The sequence below is a fragment of the Hermetia illucens genome, chromosome 2 (genome assembly GCF_905115235.1).
Source record: "Hermetia illucens chromosome 2, iHerIll2.2.curated.20191125, whole genome shotgun sequence".
In the NCBI taxonomy this organism is placed as follows: domain Eukaryota; kingdom Metazoa; phylum Arthropoda; class Insecta; order Diptera; family Stratiomyidae; genus Hermetia; species Hermetia illucens.
Genome location: NC_051850.1, coordinates 173,249,574 through 173,268,475, shown reverse-complemented (window position 1 = coordinate 173,268,475; position 18,902 = coordinate 173,249,574). Strand labels below are relative to the sequence as shown.

The 18,902-nt window shown below is 41.2% G+C and overlaps 2 protein-coding genes across 4 annotated transcripts in view; one reads left to right on the top strand and one right to left on the bottom strand.

Annotated features, from left to right (window-relative positions):
• The window catches only part of LOC119647676 (cilia- and flagella-associated protein 298), a 300,430-nt gene that overhangs the window by 170,373 nt on the left and 111,155 nt on the right, over positions 1–18,902 (top strand). The gene's annotated exons all lie outside the window — the stretch shown is intronic.
• Positions 1,342–18,516, bottom strand: LOC119647677 (protein tipE). 3 transcript variants are annotated; one of them, XM_038048754.1, is made up of 5 exons: positions 18,309–18,516; positions 11,833–12,028; positions 11,587–11,760; positions 11,248–11,484; positions 1,342–2,856 (listed from the first exon to the last, which is right to left on the bottom strand). In XM_038048754.1, the coding sequence occupies exons 1-5, from the start codon at positions 18,475–18,477 to the stop codon at positions 2,811–2,813; spliced, it is 822 nt and encodes a 273-aa protein (XP_037904682.1). In that variant the 5' UTR covers positions 18,478–18,516; the 3' UTR covers positions 1,342–2,810. The 3 variants fall into 3 exon arrangements, with proteins under 3 accessions (XP_037904682.1, XP_037904684.1, XP_037904685.1); XM_038048756.1 differs by having other exon boundaries at positions 1,342–2,838; XM_038048757.1 differs by having other exon boundaries at positions 1,342–1,787.

Genomic DNA, 18,902 nt, shown 5'->3' with positions numbered 1-18,902 from the left:
ATTAGGGTGATATCAAAGACCTCCTCTCAACCGTCACAGTTCTCCGAGCAGGGGAAATGGAAGGTTGGTGTACTGCCCGTGTTACACACCGATAGGTTTGAAGTAATAATAAAATCAAAAAATGACTCACCTCTCTCGTTGATTTTTGAGCTGCCTCAAAGCGTATGCCTTGCATTAGCGTCGCAACCTATCAACAGGTTTCCTTTCTTTGTTGCTATGGTGTTCGTCAGATATTATAGTTCTTCTAGTGGATCGGCCGTGAGCCATGTAAGCCGAGGAAATATACACCTTCTCTGCCCCCGCCTCAGGTTCGGACATAGAAAAGCGTGCAGACTCTTCCTCGCAAGAATACATGCTCTTGGTCTATCCTGATCAGCGTCTCTTGCGCTGTGGAATAAATTAAAATATTTGCTTTGAAGCCCTTTGATGGTTCGGTCGCCACCGACCCAGGGTTTCTGTATTAGTGCGATCTAGATGTCTTCCTCTAAGAGGACAAGCAGATTAGCCGAGATGCACTTCGAGTGCTGCAGATTTTTCTGCGCTATCCTCAACATGATCTACTTGCGTGAGAGGCTCGTCAGTTCCCTTCGGACCGTCGATCATCATCTCCTCCAACAGAGCGGAACACTTTTACCTTTACATTCCTGACCCCGAACCGCACTTTATAATCTGTCTTTTTCAGTGCCTCCAGGCACTATTCGTTTATAAGGAGTAGTAAAGATTGACTGTTTGTCTAAAGTTCTTCCTCCTTGATAACAACCCAGTCATCCATGGGAATTCCGGGGTTTTGAAGGCGCAGGAATTGGACGAGCTTGTGCTTATCCATGCGGATCTTCGGCAACTATATACGAGCGATCGGTCTCCTAGGAATCTCGTCGTAAGGAATGACCTTGAGCTTTACGCCCTCCCAGGCGTCGCTGATCTTAGCGACACACGAACCGAGAAGGTCCCTAGAAAACTGGTCCACGTAAGCTATAACATGGAACCCACGGAATCAAAGCAAGGGATGAGTCCCGCGTGTTTGCTTTCGATGTGCAGGAGACCATCCCCGACAGCCTGGCCTAAACACTGGTCCACACCTCCGGCGCTAGTTTGTCACTAGCAGATTTACCATCCGCCAGCGCCACACGTAAGTGGCTCCTGGCCACGTTGCTGAAGGGTTTCGCATTTCGTGGCCCGTCGGCTGACTGTTGCTGCGCAATTTTCTTTGGATGTCGCTGAGCGTTTGAGCTCTTGCCGCCCACTCTGCTTCGCTTCTTATCTTGCTCGACCTTGTCTTAAAATCGATTGGGTTTCAGAGCGATGGGCTTCGCCTTCTCCTCTATAATTGAAAGAACTCTAATAGATTGCATTAGCCGTTTTTATTGAACTCTTTTGACAAAGTATTTCTTAATTGCAAGAAAGTATTCTCTGGAATATATTTTCTAAAGATTGTTAAAATAAATTTGTTTTTAATTATATTCGAAATTTAGTTTTCGCTGCAATTGCATTAGATTTTTTTTTGTTCTTGTGATTTGCGAATTTTATGAAAATTTGAACAGAATGCATTTCCACTTGTGATTAAATGTAATTTTATTTTTATAAAAACTAAGTTTCGATGTATTGTCCATTCAATTTCGATAAACACAAACAAATTCAACAACATATGTATGTATGTACAGAATCCTCATAATTATGTAACTTATAAGCATCAAGTGTAGCTAATTCTATCTTTAATTTGCTTACACCGTCGCGATTCAGTTTGATGCGATTTCATTTCACTTTTCTACGAAAATGCCCTTGTAAACCTGTTTAAAGTAAATTGTTGATAAAATGAAATCAAAATGCGGAAAATCGAGAAAAACACACAGAAGCCAACTGAAATGTTTTTTGAAAGTATTGTCACATTCTGAAATTATAGTGAAAATGGATGCTTATGAGATATGTACGTGTGAGTATTGCATTACATTGAATACATTTCATTCTTTATAAGTACGTTAAAAGGCTATTAATTATTGAAGTGAAATTATGTGCTTGAGATCAGCTTAATCCTTTTTGAATTTATCTTCGCCTGCACAAATTTGTAGCAGTTTGACATCAATTTAATTCTATATCACAATGTCTTAAAATTTATACTTTGCTTCCTTCATATGGAGTTCATGCTACTAAGCAGCATGACATCCCTCGTCATTCAGAGTGGAGAGAAAGTAGGAACTTTAGGGATAATAAAACTGCAAGACCTCAACGGAAATAGATTGGAAAAGCCTCGAATTGAGAGTAAATAGCTGCGAAAGTCTGCATCTAATTTCGAACTCTGATTCAGAAGTTGTATCTTTCTCCTGACCATATTCGGATTGTATAATATTATTGGAGGAAGTAAAGTAGATTTAGATCTTATTTTGAAATAATTCTTTCTACTGCTAACAAATTTACAATAAGGGTGTTCTCCGGTTCACGCAAACAAGCAAGCTGTAAAGCGTCGGCTTAATCCTACTTGGAAGCTAACAAATATCTTACAAGTGTTATTTCCTTACAAATGTATGGTTTGCTCTTTTTATATTCACTATTTAAAGCTTAAGTACATGTATATTATGTATATTATTATCTTGTAAGAAAGAAATTATAAAAAATCACTTTTAATATGTTAATTACGTGCAAATATGTGGAAAAATATCTCATTTAATTGTTCACTTTTATCTACGCTGTTCATGTATGTATTTATACAACTATTGAAAGTTTGGCAAATTTAAAAAGAAATTTCTATTAACTAATTTCGCCGTTAGAGATTGATAATTTCTAATTAATTTTTCTACTACATTTTTTTCGGTTGACTAATACTCCAGTTCATCTTCGTCATCACTGCGGCACAAAAGTTTGCTAAAATAACGTGAAATTTATGCCTCTAATATTTTAAAAAATCATTGAGAAATTATTTGGGGGAAAACTACTTAGTTTTGAATGGAGAATTAGAGTACTATTAGAAAACTACGGAGAAATTAAATAAAAGTACACGCAGTACGTTGATTGAAACGGGGGGCTTTTTAGAACTACGAAATAGCAGTTTAGAACTAGTCATTCCATGCAATCTACAAAAGAATATTAAAGTATATTATCGTAAACTAAATGCATAACCAAAGTTTCTATCTACGTTTAAGATTTTTGGTTCTATTCTGGGTATTTATTCCTTGATACAATTTACATTACTTGTTTAGAATCCTCATCACTAACGAAGAACTTGGGGGATGATACGAACATCAACAGGAACTAAAACTAGATAAAATTAATATATGTATAGGACAGGAACAGGTCAGTAGAATTCTTAAAGGACGGCAGTTCCCCCACACTACAATTGGTCATCACTTTCAAGCCTTGCTCCGACTAGACCTGAATAATCATAAAGGAAGTCCTTGGTGGTCTCTGCTTCCTCTCTACAACTTTAACAATGCGAATTATATCGTATGCCCAGCCTGACGGTATAGTATATGCCCCGTTCAAATTGTCATTATTTTGTACACGTTCGCGCACATCTGCCCCGAAAACTCTCATAATCAGGTTTTGTCCTAGGAGGACCAAATTTCGGTTGATTTTCATCATTTGAAGTCAGCTGCTGCCAAGCAGTGACAGTAGATTCTAACTCTACTGAGCCACCAGCAAAACGCAAAATACGTTGAACCAGGCCATCGTCTTGTTTACATGTGAACTTTACTGAAATTACGTTAATGCTAGGTGGGTGAGAGACTCATCGGGAAATGTGGCCATATGGGCATATGGACGGGAAGCCATTGCAATGACATTGCAGAGAGCCGGCTTTGTACAGGCAAAAGCAACAGTCACAGCCCCAAAATCATTGCCAGCGATTTCAACACATAGGCCTTAGACTAAGAAAGTCAAGTGACGAACACCAGAGGCTAAATCCAACTTGAAACCTTCGCATCCTCGTTTGCGAGAGGGATGGTCTGGCAGGTGAGTGAGCCCGATGATCAGGCCATTTTTCTCGATATTAGGAACGGGGAGGCGGCAGTCTAGTCAGCAATAGAAGTAGATAAACCAGGATAGCTGGGTTGTCCATTGGAGCTTTCGAGGAAGAGACATTCCTGGCGAGGAAACCAGAACATTGGCAGTCGGAGAAGGAATACCGCGATCTTCAAAGTAGCCTTAAGAATGTTATATGGAAAGTAAGCGGAATTGCAGTTGCAGTTGTACTTTGAGGCAAGTACGAGCCGCAAATATGAGTAATGAACATGATTTCTGGGCAAAAATCACCTCAAGTGACTTAACCGTGACTCTTGTTCAAAAAGATCGCAATGCCTTTCCCAAAACAGGAAGAAAGCGGATCTCATCCTATGGTTCAATAAGCCGTCTTCTCAATCCTCGGGATGACCGAGGAGGAAGTACGGGATATCTGTGGGCGAATAAGGGACAATAAGGCTCCGTGATTGGAAGGGATGCCGAACAAAGTTCTAAAGTTGGCTGATAAAATCAGGCCCGCATGGTTCATAAGTACATTTGAATCGTGCATGGTCTAAGGAGTTTTACCCTCCCAGTAGAAAAGACAGAGACTGTTGATGCAACTGAAGCCCCTAAAACCACCTGACGCATACTTCATGTCACCCTATCTGTCTTTTAGACACTATGGAGAAAATGTTGGAGAGGGTGATATTCAACAGGCTGCTTCCGTTCGTCGGCAGCCAACCAGGGTTGGATTAAGGGCACCCTGGCTAAACTGGTTGTCCCTGGCTACTTAGCTCGGATAATCGAGAGTTACCTCTAATGCACAAATTAGGGACATTGTACGAAAAATATACAAGGGTTGTAACTATATGGAATCAAAGCCGTCTTTTTGGGACTTGGGACGAACTCCAGCAACCTTTGTTTGCCACTTCCTCCACCACATACTCTTTGTCAACCGCATCAAATCTTGCACCCGACCTAAAATTGAATACGAGATATCAGTTCTGATATGCACGCATTGAAATTGGGGCGTACTATCCTAACGTTTTGGAGATAAACGATTGTTGTCGGGAATGGGTAGGCTTGGAGGCTATAAGTCGAGGAGCGCAACGAACCCTCGGAAGCGCTGTTTTCATGCCACAAACTCCTAAGCCCATCACCGCTCTTAGGAGGACAATTGAAGTATAATATAGCCGACCCAAATCTCCAAAGCCAGTCGTAGCATTGATGAAGGATAATAGCCCCTCCACGCTAAGATTTGTTTACTTAGTGTCCGCAGTTTGGCTTTGACTAGAGCTGAACAATCGCAAAGGAAGCGCTGAAGGGTCTCACTCTGTCTCTCTGCAACTTCAACAATGCCAATTGTAGGTTATGCCGGGTCATGACTGCATGATCCCTCATAGGCCAGTACTCCAATCAAATCGCCTAATATTGAGGGAATTTGCGCGCATTTGCCCCAAAAGCTCTCGTGACTAGGTTTTGTTATAGGAGGGTAAAATCCCATCTGGAGTGAACGGCTGTCAAGTAGTGAAAGTAGATTCCACGCCTCACAGTCACCAGTAGAACACAGGCATGTCCGGGGGCTTGCTTATTCCTCTCTAAGTTCCTATCCGAAAATACTCACGTTCCGTCCCTGTGGGTTACCCTCGATCCGACAATAAAGAATACCCTGTTGTATATTCGTAATACATTGCTAGTTTTCTACTTAGCCCCGCTAAATTGGGAATACCCAAAGTTTCCGTGATGCTTCTTTTAGGATACTGTTATGTCCGTAGTGCTTCATTACAAAGCAGCCTGACTAGCGAAGCCTGATAGCAGGTTCATACGCAGAGGAGGAGGAAGGAGTCAATCCTTGTCCATTTAACCGAGGGAGGTGAAATTGGGGTACATTTTTCTCGGCGGTAAGTAGCATGAGCACCTTTTTGGTTGGTTTTATTCTACACATAGACACGCACACCTTTTCAAGTGCGCCCCACCCTCCTAAACATTCTTTAAAATAAAAGAGAAAACGTCTCTCAAACTAATATCAAGAAATCGTCAGAATATGCCACTTCTTTCTATCCACTCTTGCACAATCTTCATAGAATTTTATCCATCAATATCAACAAAAAAACAACACAGATGATGTCACCCTGGGCTGTCCCCCAATTCAATGGCAAAGATAGTTGATATTGTTATTGAGTTAACAAAGGGCAGTATAGTTCCCAAGACTGTGTTGGTTCCCACCCATAAACACAAAATCCGGTAAACACCTGATAAAACATCAACAGCGTGCGTGTATAATTGGCGCCTAAAAGTGGAAAAAAAATGTGCCAGCCTACTAAGAAGACTATATACAGAAGATTCAATTCCCAGCGCATTGTTCAAAATTTAACAGTAGAGAAAAATCATTGCGCATGTTCAACCGCGGTAGTAATTGCGGGAGAAAAATTTCGCGCCTAAGGTCTGGTGTTAGTGTAGCGTATGTGATGCAATACATTGGTGTGCGCCCACGTATTGCAAGCCACATGGGATGGGTAGGCACACACAAGAAAACCATCTTAGCGCCATCTACACCCCGACACACCAATGCATTAACCACATGGGTCACATGCCAGTTAGCTACCTTGTCCCTACCCCAAAGTTGCACCAAGACATTCAGTGCCCCTTTGCCGCTGGATTTACTTCACCTTTATTTAGTCTTCTAGCAGCTGACTCTTTGTTGTAGGGTTGGTATAAGCCTTACAACCATACACGGAAAACCTACTTATCTCTTATATCTAATTCCATGGTAGGGGAGGCTGGGAATCCAGCAGCAGTATAGAGGAAAGTCAACCAATACATGAGTGCAGAACTGTGTTATGAAATTGCTTCACGCATTAACGCAACCTGTATGAACTGATATTCAGCAACTGGTGTTCTCTGTGATCGACGTATAAACGAACGTCTCAAATCTAAAATTTACCGCAATGTTGTCCGCCCTGTCGTCCTCTATAGTTCTGAGTGTTGGCCGACTATAAAACACAATGACCGGCGTCTTGTGGTAATGGAGATGAAGATGTTGCATTGAACTACTGGCGTGATACGTTTTGATCACATTCGAAATGAGGATATCCACGATTTATGTGGGATTGCACCGATAGTGGAGAAACTACGAGAGAGGCGTCTTCAATGGTATGGTCACGTAATTCGCGCTAACGAGAATTCACTTGCCAAGATTGGTCTGAACATCGAAGTCAATCGTAAGCGACCAAAAGGCCGCTGAAACAGTGGTGGCTTGATTCGCTGGATGGAGATTTAAAAGCCTTGCAATTGCATCCAGGTCAGGTTTTCGATAGAACTAAATGGCGAAACCAATCACGACGCACCGAACCCGCTTGTGAACGAGACAAAGGCTGAAGAAAAAAAAGAAGCCATCAATATTTGCAGAATTACGAAGTAAAGGGATCTGATTCTTGCAGAATTTCTAAAGATGGACACCGATGTGACGACTGGTTTGACTAACCACAACAATTGGAGGAGAATTTCACTACTAGATTGAGGGTGGCCTTCCTTTCTAATCCGTCATAGAATAGAAAAGCGCATAGAAGATAACCTACAGGAAGAACAGTCCCCATAACGGTACTCTTCTCTATGCTTCAGATTTTTGTGGATTTTGGAAGTGTTTGACATGGTTGATCAGGATCTAATATGGGCTGCCACACAGATTTCTTGGCCTTGACAGATTAGGTAAATTTCCATTGTTTACCTCATGTGTCAAGCAAAACTTGCTTTAGAGTAGCGCAAAGTGCCTCACTAAGAAGACCCTTAGAAAGAAAATGTAAAAATCGCCAACAATTCCCAAAGAAGTATAGGCAATGTATTTTAGTTAAACCAAAGAAAAAAATGGGGAACTAGGGGAAGGCTCAAAGTCAAAGTCCAAGTTTTATTTACTGGTAACACTCGTGGACGCTGATTTTATTTGTAGCAAACTGTCACTGAAGATGTGGAATATAGTGAAAGTTAAGCTAGTTGGAATTTCGGTTGAGTACTCCCTTAGAAGCGCCTTTCCCATGTTTTGATTTCTTCAAATTAGTTATAGTTTACGAGGACCAGTACCCCTGAGATTTTCTGAGCTGACACATCATCAAGATCAGCAGGGTATAAGGGTCATGTTAATTCCATATAGCAAGATTCCTAAGAGAGTTTTTGTTGCTGATGGTTCACATTGATATAGGAGGAGCCTGGAGAAGGTATGATTATAAACAAGCTCCAAGGCAAGCAGGAAAAATTATTTTACTGACTAAAATATATTGAGTCCAGAGGTTCCATGAATCTAACTGGAGTCGGTAGTAGTGGAAAACTTGTATGTCTCCTCGCACTACATAGCTCACGACCGCTCGAGATTTCCAAAAGTATCAGAAAAACTATATCAACTCAAACAAGATTAACATATTGATAGGCTTCAATGGTACCAAAACACATACACTTGGGAAATACGGAAATTAACTAATATTAATCCTAGTACAACAAACTTCCTGCTTTTTCTAACTAAGAAAATTGGAACAGCTGAGAAGAAGGAGATCCTTGATATCATCTTAGCCCTTAGCCTTAGAAAAGTACGTTGTACTGACTTTAAGAGTCTCGTGCCCAATAAAAGGTAGCAAAAAGACCCTTCCACCGTTGTGAAATGAAGGTCTGTCGAAATCTGCTACAATCATGAACATAGCCAGCCATGTTAGGGAGATTTGAAGCTGTATAGGAATGCTTTAAGGACTCAAAAAAGAGAATAAGATTCTCGAAGAAAAGCATTAGAAACCCTCCTTTTCTCCTGGGGAGGACCTTCTGGCGAAACGAAGTTACTACCTCAACCGCATTTTTGAACACGCTATGGAGATTGTCTCATTTGGAGATTATGCAATCCTAGCCGCCAAAAGGCATCGCATCAGTAATTAATAATCGATGGCGCAACAATACATATTGGATCAGGGCCTTGAAGTAAGAGCAGAGAGAGAGAGAGCACTTCATTCAAGACCGTAACGCTACACTATATGATTACAGTACCCTATAGGAGGCAATGTGGTCAGCATTGCGCTCGCCGGAGATTATTACCCTGATTTGACCCAGGTACTCATTCACAGCTAAGTCGACTGGTATCCGACGTCAAATCATTATTTCTGTGAATCAAGAAAGATTTACCCATCCTACAATAAAATTCAGGCAGGGAAGCTTTCTAGCGAGTCCCTTTGGACGCAAAGAGGATCACGGCAGGCTGCGCGTGTTTAATAGGGGACCATGTCGTCAGATTACGCATACCTTGTAATACGCACTACCGAAGTTGCAGAGGGAGGGCAGGGGCAAGGCATTTATGAACTTTCTTTGCAATTACTGAGTCCTTACTAGAACCAGGCAATAACACCTAAATAAACTAATTTTTAGCGACCCCTAGGATGTTTCTAAGAGTAGGACTGGATCTAAGAATTAGAACTCGGTGGATTCTAAATCTCTTGCTCCTTTCGACTATCATGATCTTGACAATTGTGACATATCAACACATCATAGCGTTGATTGTGGTGCACTTTAGAGAGAGACTACTTGTACCCACCAAAAAAGAAAGGTAATTTAATTAAAAAAAAAATGCGTTCAGTGGAATGAGGCAGTTTGAACAAATTGTCAATAAAACTGCAAAAAAAAAACTAGAGAACCGATTAATAGATTGATCTGAATTTGCCTGTCCCTCTACTTCGCAGGAAAATTGCACTTCAATGTTACTGAGTGGCTTTCGAAACCACTCATCTAGAAGCATATATGCAAACTAATTGAAAAAGTATTTTCTCCCAGTAGTAGCCGTGACTGGGATTTTTAACCACAATTAAAAACTCCGCCAAAAGTATTTATCGTGTCCAACAGATACGTATAAATTACAACATTCAGCAAAGATAATGTGATGCAGTTTCGCCAAAAATAATTAGGATCCCTTCATGACTGGCATGTACACTCAGAGCTCCTTCAATTTAAAGTAGCCAGGCGACTTTGGTCCGATAAAATTCCCACCCGGTTTGTGCTTTCGGATGAAAATAAGGGAAAAATCAAATCCTGGCGATCCTTTGCTACCAAAAAAGGGTAAAGTATTGTCAGATGAGTTATCTCCGTAATGAATGAAACTATGAATGTGGCGAAAAGGGAGGACACTTTTGCCTCAATTGGTCCGGTCCGTCATCAAAAGCATGCCTACTCAGAGCTCTCTCAATCTAAAACAAAATCAAGGTTTCTATTGGTTTCGATATGGGAGGTGATATAATTTCTACGCAAAAAGAATGTTTCCAGGGGGAGAGAGAGAGAGAGATAAGACGCCTCTCAGGATTCGTCTCATTTTTGGGTAATTCTTTGCATGCCTGTGATGACCGCCCTCTGGCAGGTAGCCGAATTGACAAACTCAGGATATTGGAGGTACTCATTTCCCGCCCATAGTATTTTAACCGTTTACAACAAAATGGCTATTTTATTAGGGACTCTCCACTATGTCTCAACTTTTAATTTGCGGGACTCACTATCATGAACCTTAATCTAAACTAACTTGAAAACCTGGTAGTATTAAGATACCCCGGAAATCAAAGTTTCAAAAGTATTGACTATGAAGAAATTGACTAGGCTACTATTTACGATGATATATTGGATCTAAGGAAACCTAAGGTTGTGGATAAAATATTGAACGTCAAAGCAGGCATTAAGTCTTTATTATTGGTCTAAACTGACTACAGCTGCTTTCATATCCTAGTTAAATCTCAAATCTTGTATTTAGATAATTTTTAAAAATTAAAGTTTGCGCGTTTTTATTAAATTTTGCTAGATAGCTTTGGTCGATTTTCAGTTAACTTGCCTATAGTTGACAGCATAGAAAAGGACATGCTTATTCTGCATAGGATTAAAAAAAGTGATAATTCTTTCTCTAAGCCAATCACATGATTTATTCCTAACAATTTCTTTATAATATGAACAATTTTCTTAGACTTAAACAAGCTGAACTCGAATTCGCATGCATCGACAAAAATTAGTATTTAAGGCAATGGACATTGAACATCTGAGAATGATAAATGATTTGATTGTATAGCTTTGGTCGAGACAAGCTTAAGCTTAATCAGGTTAACGAGACTTTATATCACAAACATTAAGGCTCAATAAATTGTGCGTTCATACGGTCGCATCGAGGTACGTTCATATCAATACGTTAACAAAATAAATACAGGCAGCTCCGAAATCAACAATTAACATTCATATGACAAACGAGACATCCAAATGAATAGAGAACAACTGAAAAGAGCATACAACACGGTTCTAAATTATTCGGGGAAAACTCACTCTTCTTTCACTGGAAATTTCTCAGCATAAACCCTAGACGATTTGTGGCACGCCTTATCACAACACGGACAATACCAGTAGCTGAGCACACCAATCGAAACAGCAAATATGACATTGGGGATTATCAGCGACAGGATTAAATGCTTGAGATTATCCTCCCAAGAGTAACGTCCAATTACAACTTCAGGATAAGCTCGACTGTAGTAGCATGGGAACGGCTCACCAACGTGCGAGTATCTAAAATTCAATTGAAATTTTCTGTGAAAATTGTGTCCTTTTTTCATGGAAAATAAGCTTTAGGGTTATACGGGGTTGCGAAGTTCGGAAAGTAGTACTTACCCATGCTGTTTTGCGAATACACTGCAATTAACTCGTGGCGGATATCCGCAACCTTCAGAGTTAATCAGGAATTTCGTATCACTTACGTCCCACTCGATAGTGTCTATGTCCCTGGGTTTGCTTTGCCATTCTTCGAAGGGTATTCGTGTGTAGTTCACCAATAGTTGATGACATCTGAGGGAATTAATTTCTTTTTAATTAGTAATTCTCCTTGGTGAGATTATCGGATTAGATTTGGGGATTTACCTAATTGCTGCAGTTGTGCAACCCTCACGACATGAACTCCAGCTACAGTTTTTCATTCCTTCCGCATAAATATGTTCCGTAACCACACAAGTGACTGGCACGGGATCATAATCGGCAATAATTGTCGATATTGCGGGATCAACAACGAACGGAATTAGAAATAGAAATGCAAAAATCGATAAAATTGCGGTTGTACCTGAAATTAAAAAGAAAATGTTATTTTGATTGAATATATTTAATTAAGGGATAAATTTGATTGTTTTTTAAATGCAATGCAACAAGGCCTGACGTGCGCGGGTGGAAACGGAGAGGCAGTCCCCCCGGACCTGGAGTTTTCTCGTGGGCCAGGAATAGCAACTTCAATGGAAAAAAGGATAATAGAGGGCCAGCAGAATTTTCACCCAAGACCAGTATAACACATCGTTCAATAAGTCCCGGGACAAACTACGAAAACAACATTTTATCGGCAAAATTCTTTATTATTCATCAACATAATTTCCCTCAAGGGTTATACAATCATTCCAACGCTTCTCTAACTTTTTAATGCCATGTTTGTAGAACGATTTGTCTTTTGACTCAAAATGAGCCTCAGTAGCAGCGATCACCTCCTCATTTGAGCCAAATCTTTTTCCCCGGAGCATCTTTTTGAGATCCGCAAAGAGCCAGCAGTCGCTGGGGGCCAGATCCGGCGAGTACGGAGGATGAGGAAGCAGTTGGAAGCCTAATTCGTTGAATTTGATCATCGTTTTGATTGACTTGTGGCACGGTGCGTTGTCTTGATGAAAGATGACTTTCTTCTTCTTCATGTGTGGGCTTTTTTTCGCTATTTCGGCCTTCAAACAATCCAATAACACCATGTAGTAGTCGCTATTAATGGTTTTTCCTTTTTCGAGGTAGTCAATGAAAATTATACCATTCGCATCCCAGAATACGGACGCCATCACTTTGCCGGCCGACTGTTGTGTTTTTGGACGCTTCGGGCGGCTTTTACCGGTCGTACGCCATTCAGCTGACTGCCGACTTGACTCCGGAGTGAAATGGTGAATCCATGTTTCGTCCACCGTCACATATCGACGCAAAAAATCCTGTTTATTGCGAGTAAACAGTGCCAAACAGCTCTCCGAATCATTGATACGTTGTTGCTTTTGTTCCATTGTGAGCAAACGCGGCAGCCATTTAGAAAAAACCTTTTTCAAATGGTTGTTTTCGACGGAGTAGAGTCCGGATAACGTTTTTCAAGCCATTGCTGAGCTTGAACAGTGTTTTTTCCCCATTAGAAAACAATGTTTTATCAACACACGAAACTCGTTTTGGTCCATTTTTTCACGATTGCAAAGGTAGCGTCAGTTTAACCACTATAGCTTTCTTGGTTATGTTTCGAATTACATCAAATTTTGACACATCTTATCTGAAGGTTGGTACTTCTGAACCTTGGTATATAAATGGCATTATTAGCGCCATTTCTACGCTAGTCCCGGGACTTATTGAACGATGTGTTAATTTTTACCCCGGGCTCCGTTTTTCCGCATAATTTTCACTCAAAACCCGGATTTTCTCTCTATGTCCATCAATGCTACTGATGTTACTCTTTTGAGAGGTATATCAGGCAAATATATTAAGCAACGGAAATGACAAAAGTAAAGGAGCAACATGTAATGGAATGACAAGCTGAAGAGTAGATGCTTCCCCACTGTTAGGGAAGCTCAAAAAGGCAATGTCATACAAATGTTGATCAAGGTGTGAGGAGCCAGCTTATTGGACATAATGTGGAAGCATCATGCGAGAACAAACGGTCAGCACGTAAATATCACCAAAAATGGAGGATCTGCTTGGCCCGGACCCTAACAGTCAGCAAAATAGTGGGTAACATTGTGTGAACAATGTGAATCTGAATAAGGTCTGGAATTAATGGATTTGAAATCACTAAAACACGCCGAAAAATACTTTAAAGAATTGGTTAACCTTAGGCCCATTGAGCTGGAAATCCCGCCAATTAACGTTCCAGCAGGTTTTCCAAGCTTCATAGGTTCCCTGGAACTCGGTAACCAGGCTCGTATCGAAGCGGCCTGAACTTTCACCACGCTACCGTAACGTTGCGCTTTCATGTCCGTTTTCATCTAGGAGGGCATACAAAAGTCGGAAGAAACCATGTTCAGACTATAAGAAGGGTGTGGCAACTTTGCAACCTATTGTCCATAAATATCCGTATCGTCTACATTGCAATAGTAAGGCCAATGATTACCTATGAGGCGGTAATCTGGACAGAAAGAACTGAACTCAGTACACAAGCCACAGTTACACAAACGCATGTGTGTCAGTGGGACAATGAGGACATGCCTTTGATATCAAGAGAGAACATGACAACGAGGTTTCACTTCGATAAGAAGTTTGAAACATGCTGGAGTAACAACACAACATACGGAGACCGTGGCTGTGACATACGAATTAAACCAGCAACTGATTACTTGATGAAACTTCTTTTTACGTTCTGGGACAGTGTCCGGCACTTGTGCAGAGTAGGTCGAGGCTCCTAGGAGAACACTGAATACCAGATGCAAAGTTGAAAGATTTGGAAGTAGGGAATATATTTAAATTGCAAACTTGTATGCAACAAAGTTGATTTGACTGGCAAGGCTGGCGTTGATTACCACCACTTGATCACTTTCAAAAACAATCAATATCTCCAACGAAATACGACAGCGAGACGTACCACCATGTGTTATCTTTGACCTGGTATCCGACACACCCCTCAAGTTCATTTAGTTGTATATTATAGTATGCATGGCTTCACGGAATGCAAATAATTTGATTTAACCTTTATCCTTCATCGAGCCTGACTAGCATAGAACCGTGGAAGCGCGCGTGGATGGGATACTTAAGAGGAACTGCATTATTTGCGAGCGAACGTTCACGGTAAATTTGGCCACTCTCTTTAAATGTTTGGAAATAATTCTGCCCTGTTAGTTGGCTTCGGCGAACTGGGATTTCAGCAAGCCATTATCAATGACGCCCAACGTAAGACACTGCATTCGTAGGTTCAGAGCCAATATTTGGTTTCAAATAAGTAAACTGGTGGAAGTAAGCCTATTTCGACTCCAAATTTCGTTTTGGTGTGTCGGATGGAAATACAACGGTTTCTCGACTTTGTTTTGGGCTGGGCTCCATGTGCATTTGATTTGATTTTTCAAACTTTAGGTTACATGCCTTTTCCGCCGGAGCAAGTATTCCTAAGCCTCATCCCGCCCATTCCGTCCTAAAGAATGGCTTTTCCTACCCCATTTTGATTAGAATAGCATGAAAGTCTAGTAATTCTTGTGTATTCAGTGTTGTTTTGTGGACTTCGCAAGGGAAGACTTCCAAATGTCGCTAGAGATGCGCAAGGGAGCCTCCCTTAAGTCTCTGGAAGACGGACCTCGTCGTCTGAAGGCTAAAAGGTCGTGCTGTCCGGACTTAGTGAATGACGATTCTTTTCATAGTTTTCGAAGCACGGTTGCTAATCTCTCCTCGAATGCGGCAATGGTTTAAGAGTATTTAATTGGAAACCAAGGACTTACTGAGGTACTATGCCTGGTCGTCCCAAATATTTTGTAATCGATCAGCTTTCTGAATCGAATCAAGACAGAAGGGTGAAAAATAAACCATTTCTGCTTCTTTTGGGAGGAGGATGTTGGTTGGTCGCGAGTATTCAGATGTAATCAGGGACTTAATATCCTTTCTAATAATTCGTATCCCGTCACCCTTCCAACAGAGAAAACTAGATAGGTGCGGATTTTAGCGTGGCTTCGCTTCTCTTTGTGGAAAAGAAGAAACAGATGAGTGGCAACATTTAGTTAGGCAGTGGGAGTCTCAGCTAGGTGTTGGATCCAGTCGTCGCTAATGGTGTATTCTCATCTCGTTATCGGATTCCAGATAAATAATAACGGATTCTCGCTGTTTTCCCTTTTAGGTTTTCGGATACTTTTTCTAGACCTCTCCTTTTTTTTACGACAAGGAGCGACTCTTTCGATGTTTTTGGTTCAATCAGTGATCATTTTATATGTTATGTACATTACAGGGTCGTGATGGTACCTTGTCGTTGACGAGCTATGCGAAGTTTTGAAGTGTCGTTTTGGGAAACGAAAGGTCCGTAAATTTTTCCTTCTTACAGTCTGAGGCCTCACGTGAGGAAGCGTCCGATGAGTTGCCTCTGCCCTGGACGATCGTCAGTCAACTTGTTCGTTCTTTTTTGAAAACTTGGGTTTAACTCAAAAAAGAGGAGTCTGTGGACTACAAACGAGGAAGTAACTCGGTTTCCAAGTCCGGTCCGTCACCAAGTGGGTACGGAATCAGGACTCCCAGCATCCTCAACAAAAAACTCACTCTTGTGCTCCTTATGAAATATGAATAAAAATTTTTGATATCATAATAGTTAAGTCAGTCATGATACCAAGGAATTGTGGGGAATAAAGACCTGGACGGCAGGAGGAGGCATTCGTAATTTCGGGTTACTGCTGGTCTGAATAGGATACCAATAATCGTACTATTGATAATAGCTGAAAAGTCCGAAGTGTGAACCGAACGATGCCGCTCTTTTGATCATTCACTTGTAGTAAACTATTCCATCAAGGCTCAAGGCTCTACCGACATAGGCTAAAATGTAAGGTATATAAATTCATATATTATGTTAAGTGTTTCGCTCACGAAGATAACATCAGCAGCCCCCTTTCAAACCAAACAAAATACAAAAACGCGATGGTTAAGTTGGTTAATCGTCGCTGCCCCGGGTTCGAATCCCGCTTAGTTGTGAAGGTTTGTGTTCGTCTTTGTGCTTGTTGCGCAACTTCCTTATCACTTCCATAATATTAAGTGTGCTGATAGTGAAACTGAAGCTCCGTATCGTTGAAAATGAAATGGGGGAGCAACAAAAAGGAGGAAGAGGCGTGCAATGGCGTGTAATCGATAAAACCACGAACAGAAGACAGTGTAATTCAAGAAACTTCTGGTATTTATAAAGCAAGTGGGGAAATGGTGTTTTTCACCGAAGTGATGGTGTGGGCTAGGGCATTGTCCTGTTGCAAAATAATTTTATTCTCTCCGCGCTCATTCCACTTTCAATGAGCGCATAATTCAAGTTGCGGAGTTGCTGCCGGTAGTGTTCAGCAATAATCGTTTGATCGTTTCAGCAGGCCCTAATAATCCACCCCCCCCCCCCTCCACCACCCTGGCCCTCCATCGTTCTGCATCGTCTTCTAGCTAAAGTGACTCGATTTTGCAACGATCTAAAGAGCTAGCCAAGTGAATCCCGCGATTTCCCGATCATGATCCGATGCGAAGAACCAACAGCTCACAGTCCGTTTTCCGCCACTCCATCTACCTTCCGTTCAGTTGATAGGGCTCCTACTTTTCTAGCTTGTGGATTTTCCCCGGACGAGGGGATTTGGCCGTTGACCGGCACCCAACTTATTTGCCCATTATTGCCGTTTTTGGGTGGAACCTTCGTCTAATAATGCTGACCAGGCGAAGTCTTCAAACTATTTTGGATGGTCTAGGTTTTCTTTGCATTTCAAGTTGACAGGGTTCACATAGACGAGTGTCCAGTGCTGGGGCAGCACCGCCTAGCTTGCTATGATCATCCGATAGCTTTCGCTCACGTTCCTTCCCTAATCAAGCAGGAATCACACACACGTGCAGTGAGTGCTCTTTAGTTACCGCGAAAGTCGAGGTTCGAAAGTACATTCGAACGATATGGGTTTCGCAAGGCCACCATCGGGCCTGCAAAGCCAATTCACGGAACAAATCTGATTTATTAACTGACGCATCTCGTACTTTTTGGCTGTACAGGCAGATTGGGTTCACCTCTGTAATTACCACAAGAATGGTTACAAGACTATCGGCTTTTAAAACCCCCCGTCCCTCATATTTTCCTTCCTCCTAGTGCTGGGAGGTCTAATATTTTTTATTCCGTCACTGCTCTACTTATCAATACGTTCTTAGTCTTCTTTTTCTTCAGCCTTTTTCCCATTCACAAGCGGGGTTGGCTCGTCGTGATCGGCTTCGCCATTTGGCTCTATCGGATGCCTGATCTGGGTGCAATATTGATGCTTTTAAGTCGCCATCCAGCGTATCGAGCTACCGTTGTTTCGGCCTGCCTTTTGGTCGTTTACCATTGACTTCGATGTTCAGAACAATCTTGGCAAGTGAACTCTCGTTAGCACGAATTACATGACCATACCATCGAAGACACCTTTCTCGCAAATTTCCCACGATCGGTGCAACTCCATAACGATCGCGGATATCTTCATTTCGGATGTAATCAAAACGTGTGACGCCACTAGTCCAACGTAACATCTTCGTCTCCATTACCACAAGACGTCGTTCATTATCTTTTATAGTTGGCCAACACTCAGAACCATAGAGAACGACAGGACAGACGACATTGCGATAAATTTTCGATTCTTAGTAAATGAATAAAACATATTAAAAAAGGATTCACTCACCTAAGCATAGCGAAGTGTAGAATTTTGCTTTTTCGAGAAATGTCTCCTCCGGCTCTTCAGGCTCTTCTGATTTTGGTCGGTTCAATGTTGTCTTACTGCCGGACAAACTTGGCGCCGCCGATGTTTGCAGGCTGCCAATCGATCCAATTGATCCGTTTGGACTTTTCATTTTTACACTAGATATTTTTAGGTTCCTATACTTAATACTGTCTAACGTTCTCTTCTTGAATACTAGATGCGATTAGATTTAACATTGAATTTAGTAGTTTATCGGAATTTTTGGGATTTTTTGGATTTCTTTTTAATTTTTTTTGGGTTTGTTTTTGGTTTTTGCTTCAACCTTTTATAATTTATCGTCCTTTTTAATTTTTACAATTTAAACTTGGTTGGATATATTAGAATTGTCATTTTCTATCAGATATTTTCTATTATATTTTGTACGTCCGTTGATTGATGCTTGATTTTTGGTTTTGTTTAGTTTACATTTTTTCACGTTTTTCACGCATTCCTCTAGGTTGCTCTTCGTCTCGAATTTGTGTTCAATGCAGTGGCGGAGCACTAGTAAAAATGGAAGTGTAATTGAGCCTTGGTTTT

Excerpts from the sequence above, each read along its gene's own strand:
- LOC119647677 (XM_038048754.1), bottom strand. The coding sequence starts at position 18,477 with ATGAAAAGTCCAAACGGATCAATTGGATCGATTGGCAGCCTGCAAACA. Across the intron at positions 11,761-11,832 it reads TGCACAACTGCAGCAATTAG|ATGTCATCAACTATTGGTGA; the intron begins GTAAATCCCCAA and ends TAATTCCCTCAG. Across the intron at positions 2,857-11,247 it reads AAATTTCCAGTGAAAGAAGA|CAAACTTTTGTGCCGCAGTG; the intron begins GTGAGTTTTCCC and ends ACGTTATTTTAG.